This window comes from Callithrix jacchus, chromosome 1, assembly GCF_049354715.1.
Source record: "Callithrix jacchus isolate 240 chromosome 1, calJac240_pri, whole genome shotgun sequence".
Lineage (NCBI taxonomy): Eukaryota > Metazoa > Chordata > Mammalia > Primates > Cebidae > Callithrix > Callithrix jacchus.
The window spans coordinates 75,802,046-75,820,450 of NC_133502.1; the positions used below are offsets into that span (position 1 = coordinate 75,802,046).

An 18,405-nucleotide genomic window follows, 5' to 3' on the forward strand; every position below is an offset into this window, starting at 1 on the left:
TCCAATACAGCAAGGAAGGCGAAAGGACCAGCAGCCCACAGGGGTAAATCACACACACCGGAGAGGCTGGGACACAGGTTTCCTGGGCGGAGGTGAATGCTGACAGATGAGGATGAGTGGGTGCTGTGGCATGCTCCATGAATGTTATGGGCTGTGTGCCCACATGCCCGTAGCAGGCATTCCAAGTCTCTTTCACTCTGAAGGCAGAGCACATCAGGTAGCCTCAGGGCAGAAGTGGGCAGAGAGATGTGTGCCTGTGTGTGCTGGCACTGTTGGCACACTATTCACAGGGGGGTGAAGGGAAGGGGGAAACGGAGCTCTAGGGTGAAAGGACAGCAGCTGCCAACTCCATGATGGGGGAGCTGGCAGGGGCTTCCCAGGACCTGGCCACAGCTGCAGGGGTGCAGGGGGGAAAGGAGGGCTGGGCAGTGGCTGCAGAGGTCACATCATGAAGGCAGAGGAGCCCCAGATGGAGGTGAAAGTGGAGCGCACTGAGTGGCTGGCATTTCTAGAAAGATAAACATGGAGCTGGATGGACCGGTCTAAGGGGCGGGAGGCACCGTGCAGGGGTGGGTTAAGAGTCCGACTGGTCTGGAGGAACCCCAGGGTGATGCCCTTAACCAGGTGGGGGCTGGATGGGCAGGTGCTTCGTGGTCATGGAGAATTGGGAGGAGACTTAGTAGGCTGCAGGCTGGCTGCAAACAGGTGAGGAGAGCGTAAGGAGAGATTTCACATTCCTGGCAGGGTGACAGACACGTACTGAAGCCCTCTGCAGAGGCTGGACACTGGGGAGGAGGAAGCACAGAACTGGAGGGAGGAGACCTGGTATGGGGAAGTCAGGGGCCACTGAAGGTGCTGTGTGAAGCTGGCACTCAGGCAGACCTGAACATGGGCCTCCGTGGTGGGCGGCTGCAAGTCTGGGGGCCAGCAAGGGCTGGGAGGGTGGACAGGGAGAGGGTGGATTGCAGGGTAGACCAGCAGGAAGCAGAGGCCCGGGGAGAAGCAGGACATGGGGACTTTTTCACCAAGGGTGCCCAGTCCTGGGGCTGTCTAGTGAAAGAGGCTCACTGTAGCGGCTGGGGCTTGGGTGGAAAGATGACAAAGGGAAAGGAAGAGCCGGCTGTGAGTCAGGGGGCACTCACGGTGGGGGGGGAGGGACAGCCGGGCCCGGCTCATTAAGGCTCCAGGGTGGCTGGGAAAGTTCTGCTTGAGCTGCGCAGAATTCAAGGGTGCTTGTCTTACGGAGAGTCACTAGGTGTTATATTGGTTCATGTGCTTTTCTCCATCTATGTTTCATTTTACAATAAGAAAGTTTGGAAGGAAAGAGCTGTTAGGAAGTGAGTGGGGACTCTGCTGAGGGTCACGTGGAGTGGATGACAGACAGTGGAGGGTGCAGGAATTTGGGAGGCAAAGGCAAAGAGGGGACAGGATATGCAGACTTGTTCAGGTCACTCCGGATGAGGACCCAGCTGAGTGGTAAGGCAGCAGCAGGGGGTGCTGGTGGTCAGGGGTGGTTCTAAAGGAGCGGAGGATGGAGCTGCTTCTGGGGGGTGGGAGGAAGGCATGGGTGCTGGGCCTTCCAGGAAGACCAGAGGTCCCTCCCTAGGCCTTGACTCAGCCTGAAGCCTGAGGAGTAAGCATGCGCTGTGAGTGCACAGAAGGAAGGCTTCATATAAACCAAAGAATGTGAAAGATCTCAATAATTTAAGAATACTGGGAGTCTTCGCCAGATCAATTAGGCAAGAGAAATAAAAGGCATCCAAATTGGAAAAGACGAAGTCAAATGATCCCTGTTCGCTGATGGTATAATTTTATATTTAGAAAACTCTGAAGACGTCACCAAAAAATTCTGAGTTAATAAATTAATTCAGTAAAATTTTGGAATATAAAATCAACATACAAAAATCAGTAGAGTTTCTATATACCAACGATCTAGCCAAGGACCAAATCAAGATGGCAATCCCATTTACAATAGCTACCAAAAAAAAATCACCACCACCAACAACAAAAATACTAGGAATATATTTAAGCAAGGAGGTGAAAGATCTCTATGAGGCAAACTGAGAAACACTAATGAAACAAATTGCAGATGACACAAACAAATGGAAAACCATCCTGTACTCGTGGATGGGAAGAATTGATATTGTTGAAATGACGACCATACTGCCCCAAATGATCTACAGATTCAATGCAATCTCCATCAAAATACCCCTCATCTTTCACAAGAATTAGAAAAAACAATTCTAAAGTTCATATGAAACCACAAAAGGGCCCAAATAGCCAAAGCAATCCTAAGCAAAAAGAGCAAACTAGAGACATCACACTGACTAACTCCAGATTACACTAGACGGCTATAGTAACCAAAACAGCATGGCACCCACATAAAAACAGATAATGGAACAGAACAGGGAACCCAGAAATAAAGCCACCTACTTACAGCCAACTGCTCTCTGACAAAATTGATAGGCACATACAATGGAAAAAGGACACCCTTTTCAATTGAGTGCTGGGAAAATTGGATATCTATTTGCAGAAAATTGAAACTGTATGCCTCTCTCTCACCATTTGCAGAAGTCAACTCAAGATAGATTAAAGACGTAAACAGAAGATCTTAAATTATAAAAATACTAGAAGAAAACCCAGGGGAAACTTTTCTAACATTGGTCTAGGCACATAATTCATGATGAAGACCTCAAAAGCATAGGCAACAAAACTAAAAATAAACAGAGTAGTTAAACTAAAAGCTTCTGCACAGCAAAATAAACAATCAACACAGTGAACAGATTACTTGCAGAATGAGAGAAAATATTTGCAAACTCTACATTCAACAGGGAACTAATTCCGGAATGTATCAGGAACTCAAACAACTTGACAACAACAACAACAACAAAAACTTAAATAATCTCATTTAAAAGTGCGGTAAGAACATGAAGAGACATTTTTCAAAAGAAGACAAATGGCCAACATACATGAAAAACATATCCAACATCACCAATTATCAGAGAAATTCAAGTTAAAACCACAATGAGGTAGCATATTAATATCAATCAGAATGGCATTATTAAAAAGAAAAAAAAAATCTCATGTTTGAGAGGATGCAGAGAAAAGGGAACTTTTATACATTATTGGTGGGAATGTAAATTAGTACAACCTCTATGGAAAAGAGTCGTGAAATCATGTCCACTTCTCAAATACTAAAAATAGAACCCCCATTCATTCCAGCAATCCCACTACTGGGTAACTACCTGAAGGAAAATAAATCATTATGTGAAAAAGATATCTGCACTTGTATGTTTACTGCAGGACTATTCACAGTAGCAAAGGTAGGAAATTGAACAAGAGGACTGGACTTTAAAAATATTGTATATATACACAATGGAATGCTACTTGGCCATTAAGAAAAGGAAATCAGGCTGGGCGTGGTGGCTCACGCCTGTAACTCCACCAATTTGGGAAGCTGAGGCCAGCGGATCACAAGGTCGGAAAATCGATACCATCCTGACCAACATGGGGAAATCCCATCTCTACTAAGAATTAAAAAATTAGCTGGGTGTGGTGGTGTGGGCCTGTAATACCAGCTACTCAGGAGACTGAGGCAGGAGAATCGCTTGAATCTGGGAGGCAGAGGTTACAGTAAGCTGAGATGGAGCCTCTGCACTTCAGCCTGGCGACAGAGATTGTCAAAAAAAAAAGAAAGAAAGAAAGATAAAGAAAAGGAAGTCATGTCCTTTGCAGCAACATGGATGGAAAGGTAGGCCATTATCCTAAGTGAAACAACTGAGACACAGAAGACCAAATATCACATGCTGTCACTTAAAGCGGGTGCTAGATGATGTGTACACAGGGAAGGAGAGTGTGGAATGATGGGCAATGGGGACTTGGAAGGGTGAGGGGAGGGGGACGTGGAGGATGGGAGTTTGTTCGGTGGGTACAATGCGCTTTGCTCCAGTGGTGGACACAATGAAGACCTTGACTTCACCCCAATGTAATATACCTGGAGAAAATTGCACTTGTACCCCATAAATGCATACAAATAATAAATCAATAAATTTACTTACAGGTTAGTATGGTAATATTTGCATATCTTGTGCTAATATTTTATTGACATTCATTTCCTGTTTCTTTTTCCTTCTTCGATGTGGCTGTTAGGAAACTTAAACAGAGGGACGTGGTGCAGTCACGTTTCTGAGGGCGGCGTCCTCAGTAAGACCCTCCGGGTCTCCCCGGCCCAACGGGAGAGGAAGCCCGGGTTCCCTGCGGGGAAGGCCGGGCACATCCAGCTCTGCTCACCCTCCCCGCTCCAGGACTTCCGCGCCAGCTGCAGCCGCTGCGCTCCCACCACATGAGGGCGCTGGAGGCCGCGGAGCTCGGATCTGAACAAGGCGCTTCTCCAGGGACTCTGCCCCGACCGCAGTTTCCAGCGATGCCCCCGCAGGGGCGCCCCCAGCCTCTGTCCACGGCTTCAGGACCCGCTCCTTCCTGTCACCACGCTGTCCCATTCGGTGACTGTAATTGGCAGCCGTGACTCCCGGGTCAGCGTCCCTCTCCCATTTCCAGAAGTCTCCCGAGGGGCGCCCGCCTGTCTTGTCCCCCTGGCCTCCCCGCTCTCGGGGCCCCCGGTGTGCGCGGAGAGACTGAGAGGGCGGCGGAATGCGTGCGGCGGGTGCGGCTCGAGGCTGGCTCTGGGCACCGTGGGAGGGGCCTGGGGACAGGACGCTTCTCCTGCGGTGGGAAGCGGGAGAGCGAAGGAGGTGCACGCCTGAGGAGGCGCCAAACGGGGATCACGGGAGCAGCTGTCGTGGGGAAGGGCAGGGGGGGTCAAGAATTTCGGAGGGACCCCGCAGAGGGGGCCGCACATTTCAGCGGCCCCAGCTTGCACTGTGGGAATCGGCAATGTCAGCTGCAGGCGTCTTCAACCGTGGCCTGGCTGGGTCTTTCATAAGGCAACACATAGAAAAAAATACATTTCTTCGTCTTGAAAATGCATATAAATGCTCTATTAGGGATTAACTGGACCCTGCGCCCAAGCATGGCTGGGCAGGGCTTGACCTTGACAATGGCCGCTACATCTAGCAGGTCAGGCAGAGCAGGGTGATGTGGGTATGGTGGGCGTATTTGCAGTGGGTGACCGGGTGCCCTAGAAAGGGGCCCCATCCCATGTGGAGTACTGGTAATAACTGGGCCTGCAGAGGACGCACAGAGCAGACCTATTACTTCTGGGGAGGGAATGACATCCTGACTACATGAGTGTACTCGGGGAGGCGACACCCTAGCCCCGGCGGTGAGAAAACACTTTCTGTCAAGGGCTAGGCAAGTCGGTGTTTGGGCTCTGTGGGCCACATGGTCTCTGTCACAACTGCTCAGCTCTGACACCTGGCATAAAAGCAGCCAGGGCCAATACAAACCTTGGGCATGGCTATGTCCCAATAAGACTTCACTCACAAAACATAGCTGTGGGATAGGGCCCGTGGGCCATGGTGTGTTAACCTCTGGATCTCCAGGAAATGCTAACATCTCCAGGAAATGAGGCTCTCTTCCAGCCTCAGGGCCTGAGGTTGGCTGCCACATGAAAACACCACTTGGTCTCCTCAGACAATCACCCTCTGTCAGCAAAGCTGCAATCTGTGAGTCCAGGACTCTCCCGCACAAAAACTGGAAGGTCGGCCTACTCTCAGGCCAGCAACCGCTCGGATGCTATTTCATTGCAGCCATACCTCATCAGCTGATGTATTTTCCTTCTTGGGTATTTCATGAAATGTGAATCAAAGGGTTTCCTCATCAGGGAGGTGCTAGGTCTGGCACTGGAAGCAGGGAGGGAGGGAACTGAAGAAATCTCACTTAAAATACTCTGCAAAGCCTGACCCTGTAAGCAACTCTTGCTTATGACACCCGGCAGCCTCATCTTGTGGGGTGCATGTGGAGATTGCACCCAACACCCAATGAGGATTCTTCCTCCCCCAGCTCCTCCTAAAGGGCAGGGGCTCCGGTGCATTGGGGCAGGGGAGTATTCAGGAAGGGAGAGTACACACATCCCACCAGGCAGGGGCCCTGGTCTGTGACACGAAAAAGGCCAGCGGGAAGCAGTGGAATCCCTGGCAGAGCAGGGTGTGGTGACACAGAAGAGGACAAATATTAAGGAGACATTATGCTGGGCATGTGTGGGCAGATGTCTGTGTCACTGCAGCGGAGGAGCTGTGGCTCAACAGTAGCCTGGCTGCTTTACAATGTGGAGTTGCCAAGTAAGCCCTGTCCCTCCTGCCCTGGAGGTGCCAGAGGCTCCCAACAGTTTCCAGTAGCTCCCTCCTGCGTGAAGCCCTGTGGGCACTCACCGCAGTCAGTGCCTCCACGCTGGCTCCCATCAGACAGAGGTACCGGACGACGTCCAGGATCCCATTGTTGGCCGCAAGGTGCAGAGGCGTTCGTCCATACTGGGAAAAGAGAAAATAGGCCAAAGGTGTTCTTCTCTCGCAGTTGCTGAGGATGACATTCCAGAGACACAACGTGAAGGAAGGGGTCAGGGGCCACCAGAAAGAAGGAAGGAGCCACCTCCCTTCTCCTGAAACGTGCTCGCCACTGGGGCAGGCCAGCCAGGCAGAACCTTTTCAAGTACTTTGCAGGTAAAAGAGCAGCTTCAAAATACAACTTCAAATATAACTAAAGTAAGTTACCTGCTGTGCTGGCCTGAAGGAGGCACGAGCCAAGGGCTCTAGGCCCAGAGTTCCAGCAAGATCTGCATCATCATTCAAATTTAGACTCAACCAGGGAAGAAGACATGGAGGACAGATATTGAAGACATTCTGATGAGTGGAAATCCCAGGACAAGCCCATAAACCCTGTTTGTGCCTGTGCTTCACAAATTGTGTACCAGGGTACCTCAGGGAGGTGCACTGAATTCATAGGGGTGCCCAGGAATATCTAAAGTTTTTGATAAGGAACCCGGTTCTGAGACCAGGTGAACCACTCGCTTGAAGTATGCAGTGTCATCATTGGACTGTACCGCCTTGCATTCCATGGCATCACGTCTTTCACAGCAGGGGGTTGGTGGCTGCCCTGAGAAGAAGAGTCTTAAGGAAATCACCGTGGACAGGAAATGAGGCCGTGTCTACTCCAAGTCAAGGTTTCAGAAGTGCAGTGCCCAATAGGAGCACTCATCAGATTGTAAGTAATGCGGTCGTGGAAGAAGGAAAAGAAAAGATTAGTTTTCTTTTCGTTTATGTGTTATTTTTCTCAACTGCTGCTAAGCTGTTAGGACCTAAATGGTTACTAAGTCGTTTGGACTGAACCACTCAATGAACAGAACTGTTGTGCATTACTTTGATCTAGAAGAACCATGAAAAAAAAATTACTGAACCCCTGAGGATGTTGTGAACTGAGAAAGTTTGGGAATGTCTTTTTTTATGCTATTTCTTTTTCAATATCAGTTTTTGTTATAAAGTTAACATATGCTCTTTTTTTAAATCCAAGTGCCTGGCTGGGGTGCGGTGGTTCAAGCCTGTAATCCCAGCACTTTGGGAAGCTAAAACGGGTTGATCACGAGGTCAGGAGTTCAAGACCAGCCTGGCCAAGATGGTGAAACCCATCTCTACTAAAAATACAAAAATTAGCCAGGTGTGCTGGCAGATGCCTGTAATTCCAGCTACGTGGGAGGCTGAGGCAGAGAATTGCTTGAACCTGGGAGGCGGAGGTTGTAGTTAGCTGAGATTGTGCCACTGCACTCAAGGCTGGCGACAGAGCGAGACTGTGTCCCAAAGAACAAAAAAATCCAAGCACCATAGAAAAACATATAATACAAGATAAAAGTCCTCCTTCTCCGCTTCCCGGCTTACTCTAAAGCTCAAGCTCCCCGGCTCAGCGCTGTCCCTGTTTAACATTTTGGTGCATTTCCTCCCGAGCCCTTATCTATGAATCCTCAACAGCAGAGAACTAATTAAAACAGCCAAGATGTGATCATAGCCCACCTTCAACTCTGCCTCTTGCCTTGTCCACCTAACAGTGGATTGGGAACACTTTTCCATGCCTGTAACTGGAGCAATCACATTCTTGTGAATGCCTGAATTGCATCCACTGTGTGGCTGTCATGATTCATTCAGCCACTGAGGGTGGACGCTAGGCAGCTCCAATTCCTGGCCAGTGTAAACACTGCTGCAGTGTGGGATGCACTCATATCTCTTTATTATTATCTTCTGCAGTAATGCAGAAAGCAGATATGAAGATTTCAAGCATTCCAGAGTTCATGTGAGAAGGAAAGGGAAGGTTTTAAAGACGGGGTGAAATGTTTGGAAGATGCAGTGTGAGGGAGATGTAATTTTAGTTGTACAATGCACAGTTTTACAGAAGGGAAGAAAGCTGATGAAGAGTGTGATGAAGAAAAGGGCAGAGGAAATGGACACTGTTGACTGGCCCAAGTTGGGAGAGAATGACACCAAACTCCTTAGCCTTAAATTCCAGGTCTGCCACCACCTGGACCTAATGTCTCCAGCTTCATTTTCTCCCTTCCCATAATCCCCTGGCTAAATACCTACCCCACACCCGCTGCGTGTCAGCACCAGCCCACAGCAAACATACTGCTCCCTTGGTGGGAAATAGGCTTCCCTTTTCTCCATCTGTCAAAGCCCTGATCATCTTAAGGGATCTCCTCTGAAAAGCTTTCCCTGATTTCTTTCATATCTGAATTGTTGCGTCTGTGTTTCTGGAGCAGCTCATGCCCATCACAGCAGCAACGACAACATGAGATGCTGTTACATCTGAATGTGAGTGTGCCTAAAAGCAGCCTGCGGGCAGAGCCATTCACCTTGGCATCTACAGGTTCCTCCCTCCACCTGGGCACAGTGCTGCCCTAGAAGGGCCTCAATAAACACCCGACAGACAGGGAGTTCTCTCTCATCCTCCCAGATGCGTGCATGTGCATAGAATGCCTTCTGTCTGCCCTTATGGGAAGCACCAACTCAAAGAGGGACAAACGGGGCCATACATTCTGCACCATCTATTTCCTTTCCTTTCCAAGCTCTCTAACGTGGCCAGTTAAACAGCCACTCTCCTGATTTCCACATGAGAAGGTGGAAGAATGCAGAAATGTCTGTTCCACTGCATGAGCGTCAAAGATAGCAAGGAGGTCCTGACACATACTGGTGACAGGGAAGGATTTGAATGGCCATTTTCATTTCTGGAGGAATTTAATCCAGATAAGGAAAAGGCAAGACCAGGCAATGGAGAAAGAGCAACAGCCTCCTTGTGGAATGGGATGGCACTGTGCCACCCACACTCACAGTTACTTGAGTGAGTCTCTATAAAGCTGGATGTGTCTTGGTGGGAAATGATGCCTTCTGTTACATTCCCGTGCTTCTTTTAAGCCCTTCTAGAGCCCCCATCACCGTTCCTTTTTAAAAAAATAGCAAAACAAGCCTGACAGCAACCCTTCTGAAGAAGCTGTAAGCCCCTCAAAGTCAGGGTGTGCTGATTGTGGGAGCATCAAAACCAACCTGGGGAGCCTCTCTGCGGGAGCGGAGATGCTGAGCTTGTGTGCAGCCAGCACACTTATGTCCAGATGGGCTCCGAATTAGGGTCTGAACTTTGCTGCCAATTCCAAGGGGTTGAAACTGGAACTGATGGTTTTCACATCAGCTGAGCTTCATTCAATGACAAAATCATCTACAGAAAGCCCTCTACGTACAGCTGCTGTGCCATATACAGTAATTATGTAAGTTTACGTCAGCATTTATCAACTTTACTTATGAATAGTTGCAGCATGAAAAATGTGAGACTTTTCCAGTAAATAAGCCAGCTGTTTCAAAACATGAAAGTCTGGGACTGTCTTGTGGATTTTTTAAAGAGTGTGTTAACAAGTGAAGTTGTGCATTTAGGTATGGAGTGGAACTGGGAAGAACACCATTCCCTGTTTAGGTTAGGGCAAAGCACCATGAGATGCTCAGCTCCTCCGTTCTCCGCTTAGAAGGGGAGAGCTGATTCTAGATTCTAGCCCAGGTCTTGATGTTACTTCATACTACATTTGGCTTTCCCCTTAAACCACTTACACAACTGACCTGGCAAGATTAGAATGGGACAAACTAAGAGAGCAACAGGCAGCTAATGGCTAAAAGCTGGGGAAACTGCCTGTTCATGGCCCCACGAATATGAAATTACCAATTTCAATTTCTGTTTGAGTTAATCACATAACAAGCAAGAGGAATACATTTACATAACAGTATAATTTTCCAGCTGTTTCAGATACTCTTTTGCCTCCAACAAACCATACTAGAATCCTGCTGGCATTGTACATGCCACTGATAAACATTTCCTGAAATTAAATAATTGTGCTTGGACTTCATTTTTAGCATAATCGTAACAGCATAATCCTTGTCTTTAATATAGCTACAGGGCTAAAATCACAGGAATCTGCAATATCCTATGCTGTTTGGTAACGAAAATCTATATGGGATTCAGAGAAAAGGGTAGGTGGTGGCTAAAATCTAGATGTCAACATAAGAAATTTTTTACGAACCTAAAAGCACAATTATTTCCATTTCTCCATTTTTCACCAAATGATAGCATCCCTTTGGTCTTACCACATTTACTAAGCACAAAAAAGGTGCTAGGAACATTTGCCCATAAAACTCTCAGTGGGGAAAGCTAAGAAGAGAAATATAGGGCCAGATGTGATGGCTCACGCCTGTAATCCCAGCACTTTGGGAGGCCCAGGCGGGCAGATTGCTTGAGGTCAGGACTTTGAGACCAGACTGGCCAACATGGTAAAATCCTGTCTCTACTAAAAACACAAAAATTAGCTGAGCATGGTGGCAGAGACCTGTAATTCCAGCTACTCAGGAGGCTGATGCATGAGAACCACTTGAACCCAGGAGGCAGAGGTTGCAGCAAGTCAAGATCAGGCCACTGCACCCCAGCCTAAGCGACAGAGGCCTGAGCGAGACACTGTCGCTAAATAAATAAATAATTAATTAAGAAATGGAGTCCTGGAGATCAAATCTGACTGTCATTAGACATTTTCCTGAAGACTTAGTGCTCTAGAAAGATGCTACAATTTGTACCATGCCTCTCTGATTCTTCTACAGAGCCTCATGCTCACATGTGTACACACACACACATACACAGGATTTCCATCAGTATACAGTGAGCTATGCAGAAAATACTTGTTATTACAATAATTTTCTGTTTATGGAATTATTCAAAACTCACATGTAAAATGCAACTTAAGATGGCAAAACTTTACAAAAAAGTACATGTCCATGTAAGTAACATACACTTTCTTTTTTTTTTTTTTTTTTTTTGAGACGGAGTTTCACTCTTGTTACCCAGGCTGGAGTGCAATGGCGCAATCTCGGCTCACCGCAACCTCCGCCTCCTGGGTTCAGGCAATTCTCCTGCCTCAGCCTCCTGAGTAGCTGGGATTACAGGCACGCGCTACTATGCCCAGCTAATTTTTTGTATTTTTAGTAGAGACGGGGTTTCACCATGTTGACCGGGATGGTCTCGATCTCTTGACATCGTGATCCACCCGTCTCGGCCTCCCAAAGTGCTGGATTACAGGCTTGAGCCACCGCGCCCGGCCACACTTTCAACAACAAACACATGCAAACAGAAACTTGGCCAAAACCCAGAATCAGCGGGGAGGACACAGAATCAGTATCAGGAACCGGGTGGATGGACACAGAATCGGGACTCGGGACTCGGGACCCGGAACCGGGTGGATGGACGGACACAGAATCGGGACTCGGGACCCAGAACCGGGTGGATGGACACCGCTGGAAGCTGGAGGGATCCTATCCTCTGTGCGTACCTTGTTTGAGATGTCCAAATTGCAGTTTGCTTCACAGAGGGCCACCACGATAGGCACGTTGCCATCTTTACAGGCCACGTGGAGGGGAGTATTGCCGTGCCTGTCTTGATAGTCGACGAAACACCCTTGGCTGAGGAGAGTCTTGATGACTTCCATCTGACACCGTCTTACAGCCAGATGAAGGGCAATGTGTCCATCCTGGAAACAAACCCCAGAGATCATGAGAGCTTTTCACTTAGGCATGTGACCTCCGTCTCTCCATCTTTCCTGCCACCACTGAGTGAGGTTTAATTGGCAACAAGATCACTACTAAAAGGCCTATTGGAGGATTTAAATGAAGAAACTATACTCATATAGCAGGGGTAAGGACTGGGAGGATGGGGAGCTTTACATCTTTCACTCTATATAATCACAGCCTAAGCTGCACCAGCTTGATTAATTTGGGCTTGGGCAGTACAATCAGATAGAACACAAGTAATTGTTGATACTCCAATGGCCTCTTTAATCAAACCATTTGTAAAACACTTTTAAAAACATTTGCCCAACAATCTTTGCCAATTTCCTAAACAGAGAGTCTGTTATTTCACTTTGCACCAGGAAAAATGTGAAAGTATTGTGAAATAACTTGCTCAAGGGCTGTCATATAAATGAGAAGCAGATTTAACATGTCTTAACCTATACATTCTGTGAAAAACCAGCCCGGGCATTCATTCTGCCTATTATAAAATCCCTGATGAATAGATGTGTTGAGTTTCAGGAGCTGAGTGGAGAGTTCTAATACATTTCTAAAACTGACTGTGCTAGGGTTTCTCAGCCTCAGTGCTATCAGCATTTGGGGCTGGGTGATTCTCTGTCAAGGGGGCTGCCCTGTGAGCTGCAGGATGTTTAGTAGCAGCACTGGCTGGGATGGATGGGATGCCATAGCACCTCCATCTCTTGTTGTGACAACCAGAAAGTGTCTCCAGACATTACCTAATGCCCCTGGGGACAAAGTTGCAACTCCCTCCCCCCATGAGAACCATTGCTTTACACCAAGAAAATAACTTCACAAAGGGCAGATATTAAATTAACTACAGAATCCCAATCTAACTATATATAGCAACAGCACAGCCTTGTTTTAAGTACAGATCACAATAAAAACAGATGATGCTAAATTTGCTTAATTAAAAACATGGAACACCTGGTCTAGAATCGAGATTGCCAGATAACTAAGCGTGGTTTATTGTCATTTTACAACACAACAGATGATAGAAGTAAGTAAACCACCTATTTCTTTGTTCATCTAGAAATTAATAGTATGTTAACAATGTTAGTCCCAAATGAGAATTGTCTTGGATTCAGTGTACTGGCTCTAAAGCTAAAAAAGCTAAAAATTATTTAGAGACCAAAGTCATTTGACAAATTCATGAATTTTGTTACATGATACAAATTAATATTAATTATTAAATACAATCTAGAAAAGTTCACAGAATCTTTGGAGCAGAGAAGAGAAGGGGTAATTACAGTTGGCTGCATTCAAGTTTGTCTTCTTATGGAAACAAACTGAGAAGCCTTGTGATCCCTCTCACCCCCTAGATCACTACCCAGTGTGTATGACATCTTCGCCCATAAAGCACCTTGTCGCAAGCATTAAGGTCGGCTCCATGTTCAGCCAGACACTCCACGATATCGTGGTAGCCCCTGGCAGAGGCTGTCAGAAGGGGCGTCTCTCCTTCTCGGTTCTTGATGTTCACATTACAGCCAGCTTCACAAAGAGCTTTGGCCACAGAGTAATAGCCGTGCCAGGCAGCACAGTGCAGGGGGGTTTCTTCTTCCTGGTCAAGGAGATGAGTGCAGAGAGGAGGAGAACACAATGATGGGAAAGAAAGTATAAAACAAGGTGAGAGTCCCTGTGAAATCTGGCAGAAATGCAACCAAGGCAGCAGAGGGAAAGCTCACAGGTATTGGAGTGAAATATTAATCTGGAATGAAATAACAACATGGGTGTGAGCCACCACTATTAAGAGGTAGATCTCACATCTCTCCTTCTTCAATTTTTTTTTTCCTCCACACTTGCATGTTTGATGAATTTGGCTTTCTCAGCATATGACTGACAACTGACTTTTGGGAGCCCATTGAAACCATGGGCCCTCCTTCTCTGAACAATAGAACCTTTGTGCAGGTGCATTATAGCATCTTTCTAATAATAAGTGCCTCGCTGGCTTTATCTGAAACTACTAATAGTAGGTGAGCACTTCTCTGAGCATGAATTTCAACCTTGATGCCTCTAGTTTTTGCCATGTTTGTAACACAAGGTGAGTGGTAGCAGTATTGTTGCTTTAAGGAAGTGATTAGGAGAGCCGCACTTTGACCAGTCCTGCATCTTCAGGATCAACATCGTTAGATACATTTATCTGCCGATGAGAGGCTGTCCTAGTTCAGTGGTTACAAATATGGACTGAAACCACACTGTGTGTGTTCAAGCCCCAGCTCTACCACTCCTGAGTTTTGTGAGCCTGGGGAAGTTACAGAAACTTTCCCTGCCTCAGTTCCCTCATCTCTAAAATGAGCATGATAGTAACAACCTCATAGGGCTGTTCAGCAGATTGAATGCATGAATGAATGAAGTGATTAGACCTGATCCTGGCATTTGCACCTTGCACACCTTAGCTAGTACTTCTGTTTGAGTCCCTGCCCTCTGTAGTGGAAGACAGAAAACTTAACTTGCATAAAACTGTAAAGGCCGGAACTGTGTCATCTGGCTGCCTGTACATCCATGTATAGAGCAGAGAAAGGAAGGACACCAGCCATGACCCACCTTGTCCTGGAAATTGGGATTGGAGCCGAAGCTGCACAGTAACTGAGCCACATCAGCATGGCCGTAGCGAGCTGCCACGTGGAGGGCTGTCTCTCCAGACTGCAGAAGAAAAGGAGCTGGTGATTCAGAGACATGTCTGTGAAGAGACTACGGAGACCAGAACCCAAGACCTACACTCAAGCCTGCCTGTTTCCACTCCATCCCCTTTGGTCCCACCCACCCACCTTGGGCACATGCCCCTACAGTGGCTAGGACAGGGACTGGGTTTGGGGTGTCCACCATACAGTGATTATTAAGCCTACACACTTGGCTCCTCCTGTGAAGTGCAAACGACTCAGAGAGGGATCTCCCTTTTCCTTGATGGCTGCTCTCAATCTTTTTTATGTACTGATACTTCTTACTGTGTGATTTTTTTTTTTTTTTTAAGATGGAGTCTTGCTCTGTCACCAGGCTGGAGTGCAGTAGTGCAATCTTGGCTCACTGCAACCTCTGCCTCCTGAGTTCAAGTGATTCTTCTGCCTCAGCCTCCCGAGTAGCTAGGACCACAGGCACGTTCCACCATGCCTGGCTAATTTTTATTTTTAGTAGAGACAGGGTTTCACCATGTTGGCCAGGATGGTTTTGATTTCTTGACCTTGTGATCCGCCCACCTTGGCCTCTCAAAGTGCTGGGATTACAGACGTGAGCCACCATGCCTGGCCATGATTTTTTTTTTAAAACACAGCATTCTATTTTTACTATTAGGTTCAACATTCAGCAGTTACTTAAAAGAACAATTTTATTTATTAACAAGCTTCTCATTTCATTGCCTATGATTAGAAACTTATTTTCTTATATTCTCAGAGATTTTCTCAGAAATTTTAAAGAGCATCACTATTTGCCCATATAATGACTTTCTGTGAATTAGTAACAGGTGCAAATCCTTTAAGATACTTCACTTCTATCCAACCCAAAGACAATCATCAGAATAAACAAATTTTAAAAAGACAAAACAAGATATATTATTGCCACCTTCCAGACAACTGCCTAATAAATGTGTGTCTCTGACGTGAATGTTACCCCTCAGATATGGTGCAGTGCACAACCCATGCAACTGTGTGTGGCAGCCTGACTAAGCATGTCAAATTAGTCTGCCAGTACTGGAAGCAGAGAAGTACATTGTACAGTTGAAACATTGTACAGCTGAATTAATAATGGATGAGAATGGAGGAATGCCGGGTTCAGGTTCCAGCACAGCCAATTAATTCACTGGATTGTTGTGTGAACTGAATGAAACACACATATATGAAAGCAAGGTATCTTGATAAATTAATAACTTTTATAACACCGTTGTGCCAAAAAAAAAAGCCTTACTTTATTACTTTATATGCATTGCCTCATTATGTATCTTTAAGTGTCTGTGATTGTCAGGTCAGCACTATCAGCCACGTCAATCAAGAGGAGAATAGGAAAGATCTGTTTAAAAGCACAAGGTTGAATCAGTAAGAAACTGAATCGGGACCGAGGTCTCTGTCTGGTTGTCTTTCTACTAGAATTTTGAGGTTTCTGTGTTATGGGGATTATAATTCAATACGTGCATATTATGGCAACTACCTAAAAGATTTTGGCTTAAGGCTGATTCCAATATTAGATCAAGCCACAAGCAACAAGAAATTTCCGACTTAAATTTTCTGCAGGTGAATTGAATTCTGGTCCTGATTCCTTTCCTCTGGGTCTTGACGCACTTGGTATGCCAGCACTCACATGCATCCATTTACTATCTCCTCACGTTCCTCCTAAGAGAAGTGGCCTTACCTTATCTTTCACATCCAAAGGGCATTTGTTCTCATTGAGAAATTTCAAGGTATCGACGTGGCCATGCCGAGCGGCCCAGTAGATGGCATTGGACCCGCCCTGCAGGAAAACCAACCTGGGGTCACATTTCTAGAGAGCCGACAAAGCTGGATGCATAAATCCCTCAGAGTCCCTGTATTTCCCTTCCTGCTTGATGACAAACGCCAAAGGAGCAACTTCCCTAATGAATAAAACCCTCATTAGATTTTACAGCTTTGACAAATGTACCATGGTAAACTCAATGCTAGCATTAGAGGCATCTGGGTGAGGTGCATGATGGAACTCTCTGTACTACTTTTCCAACCTTTTTTTGTAAATCTAAAATGATTTCAAAGTAAATGTAAACTCTTTTCGCCCCCTCTGGTTAGGATTCCCTTACTGCAAAGGGCTAGATCTGTTCCACTTACAGCTGTGCTGACGTCTACAGAAGTAGGCAAACACATTTCTGATGAGAATAATTAGATAATAAAACTTTTTCACGTTTGACATCTAACATTGTTGAGTAAATGTGATCGGTAAGAAGTAAAATCTGGGTAGCGTACAAAGAAATGCTGATGTCAAGCAGCGGAGCCAAGGGAGGATAAATGTTTGCCTCTCTAATGTATGTTTCAGGCTGTCCCAGGCTGTTTAGGCAGCTCATCTTCCTTTACAGGAAACTCAGAAACAAATCAGGACATACATTTTTTTCCTCTGTTACCCCTATGATTAAGAGACATTGAAAAATACTTTAAAATTCATTTCAATAAAACAATTATGACCTTATCCTGGACATTGATTCTTGAGCCTCTTTTGATGAGCAACTGTAGTATCTGAATATTCCCACAGCCAGCAGCAATGAGTAATGGAGGTGTCCCGTGCTAGAACAGGCAAGAAAAAAAATTACTAATTTTCAGGTTTGGTAGGAAAGGAAAAGCACAAACGATGATTGCTGTTCCCACACACCTCCCTGTGTCAACAGACAGAGCTACCGCTGCATGGCAGGAAGGGAAGACAGATGAAGGACATAAAACCTTTCCTTCCTCTTCCGGATTCTCATCACTGGGGACATTTTCATTAGCAAGATGAGTAGATCTAAAATTTCATGCAATACGTGAATGAAGGAAGGCCCTTCAATGCAAAAAGACCTTATTTGTAACTCAAATCACCCTCTAAACAGAAGTGATTTTCCCCACAGTATGGAGCTTCCAATTGGAAGGGAAAATGGAGAAGCAGATGGGGTCTTTCCCTGGATATGGAAGGGCAAGGCTGCAGTGACCCACCCCTCCACTGTGCTGCAGAACAGAACCAGACCTTGTTGGGTTGGTTAACATCATAGTTGGACAACGAGCCCAGAAGGTGCTGCAGGCCTGGGACGTTGTCATCGTTGATGGCATGGATGATGGCTTTCATCACAAAAGAGTCTTCCTCATCCTTGAGACAACCAAGATGAAAATAGTTACATTGCTAGCCATGATTTTTTCACCAACATAAAATAAACCTGTGCTCACTTGTTAACAGGGGCATTCAGAGGAGAAAGTAAGCCACTTACTCCTCAAGTCCACAATCATGGAGGGACCTATGAGAGGGAATGTTTTGCTCCTTCCATGTTGCAAATGAGCACTACCTACTGTTTACCTGGGCTTCAATGTCACCTGCAGTATAACCCAGAGAGTAAACAGTGTCCAAGATCCAGATTTCAAATAATGATGACAAATAACCCTTTCTGTTTATTTCAAGAATCTGTCAAAATAAAGTTCCTAAAACCACTGTGAAAATTTTTAGGTATAGCACAGACTCTCTTCCTGGATAAGGAAAAAGAAAAACCTACTGAAGCAAAGAGATGATGATTTTGAATAAGATATTCTCAATTTGCAATCTTCCCAATTACAGAATTGTTTTCTGATCACTTGAATTTCTTCAATCACTATGTATAGAATAACATGGTGAAATTCTCTGAAAGCCAGTCCCAATTATAAAAAAAAAAAAAAAAAAAACAGAAAAGGAA

At 46.0% G+C, this 18,405-nt stretch overlaps 1 protein-coding gene across 4 annotated transcripts in view; it reads right to left on the minus strand.

Moving 5' to 3' along the window:
- Positions 1-18,405, minus strand: part of DAPK1 (death associated protein kinase 1) — a 204,719-nt gene that overhangs the window by 43,090 nt on the left and 143,224 nt on the right. For all 4 annotated transcript variants that reach the window (XM_035300083.3, XM_035300091.3, XM_035300077.3 and 1 more), the window contains 7 exons: positions 17,712-17,831; positions 17,180-17,278; positions 16,383-16,481; positions 14,589-14,687; positions 13,408-13,605; positions 11,792-11,989; positions 6,330-6,428 (listed from right to left, as the gene is read on the minus strand). In XM_035300083.3, coding sequence (XP_035155974.2) covers positions 6,330-6,428; positions 11,792-11,989; positions 13,408-13,605; positions 14,589-14,687; positions 16,383-16,481; positions 17,180-17,278; positions 17,712-17,831 — 912 coding nt within the window. The remainder of the gene's footprint in view (positions 1-6,329; positions 6,429-11,791; positions 11,990-13,407; positions 13,606-14,588; positions 14,688-16,382; positions 16,482-17,179; positions 17,279-17,711; positions 17,832-18,405) is intronic.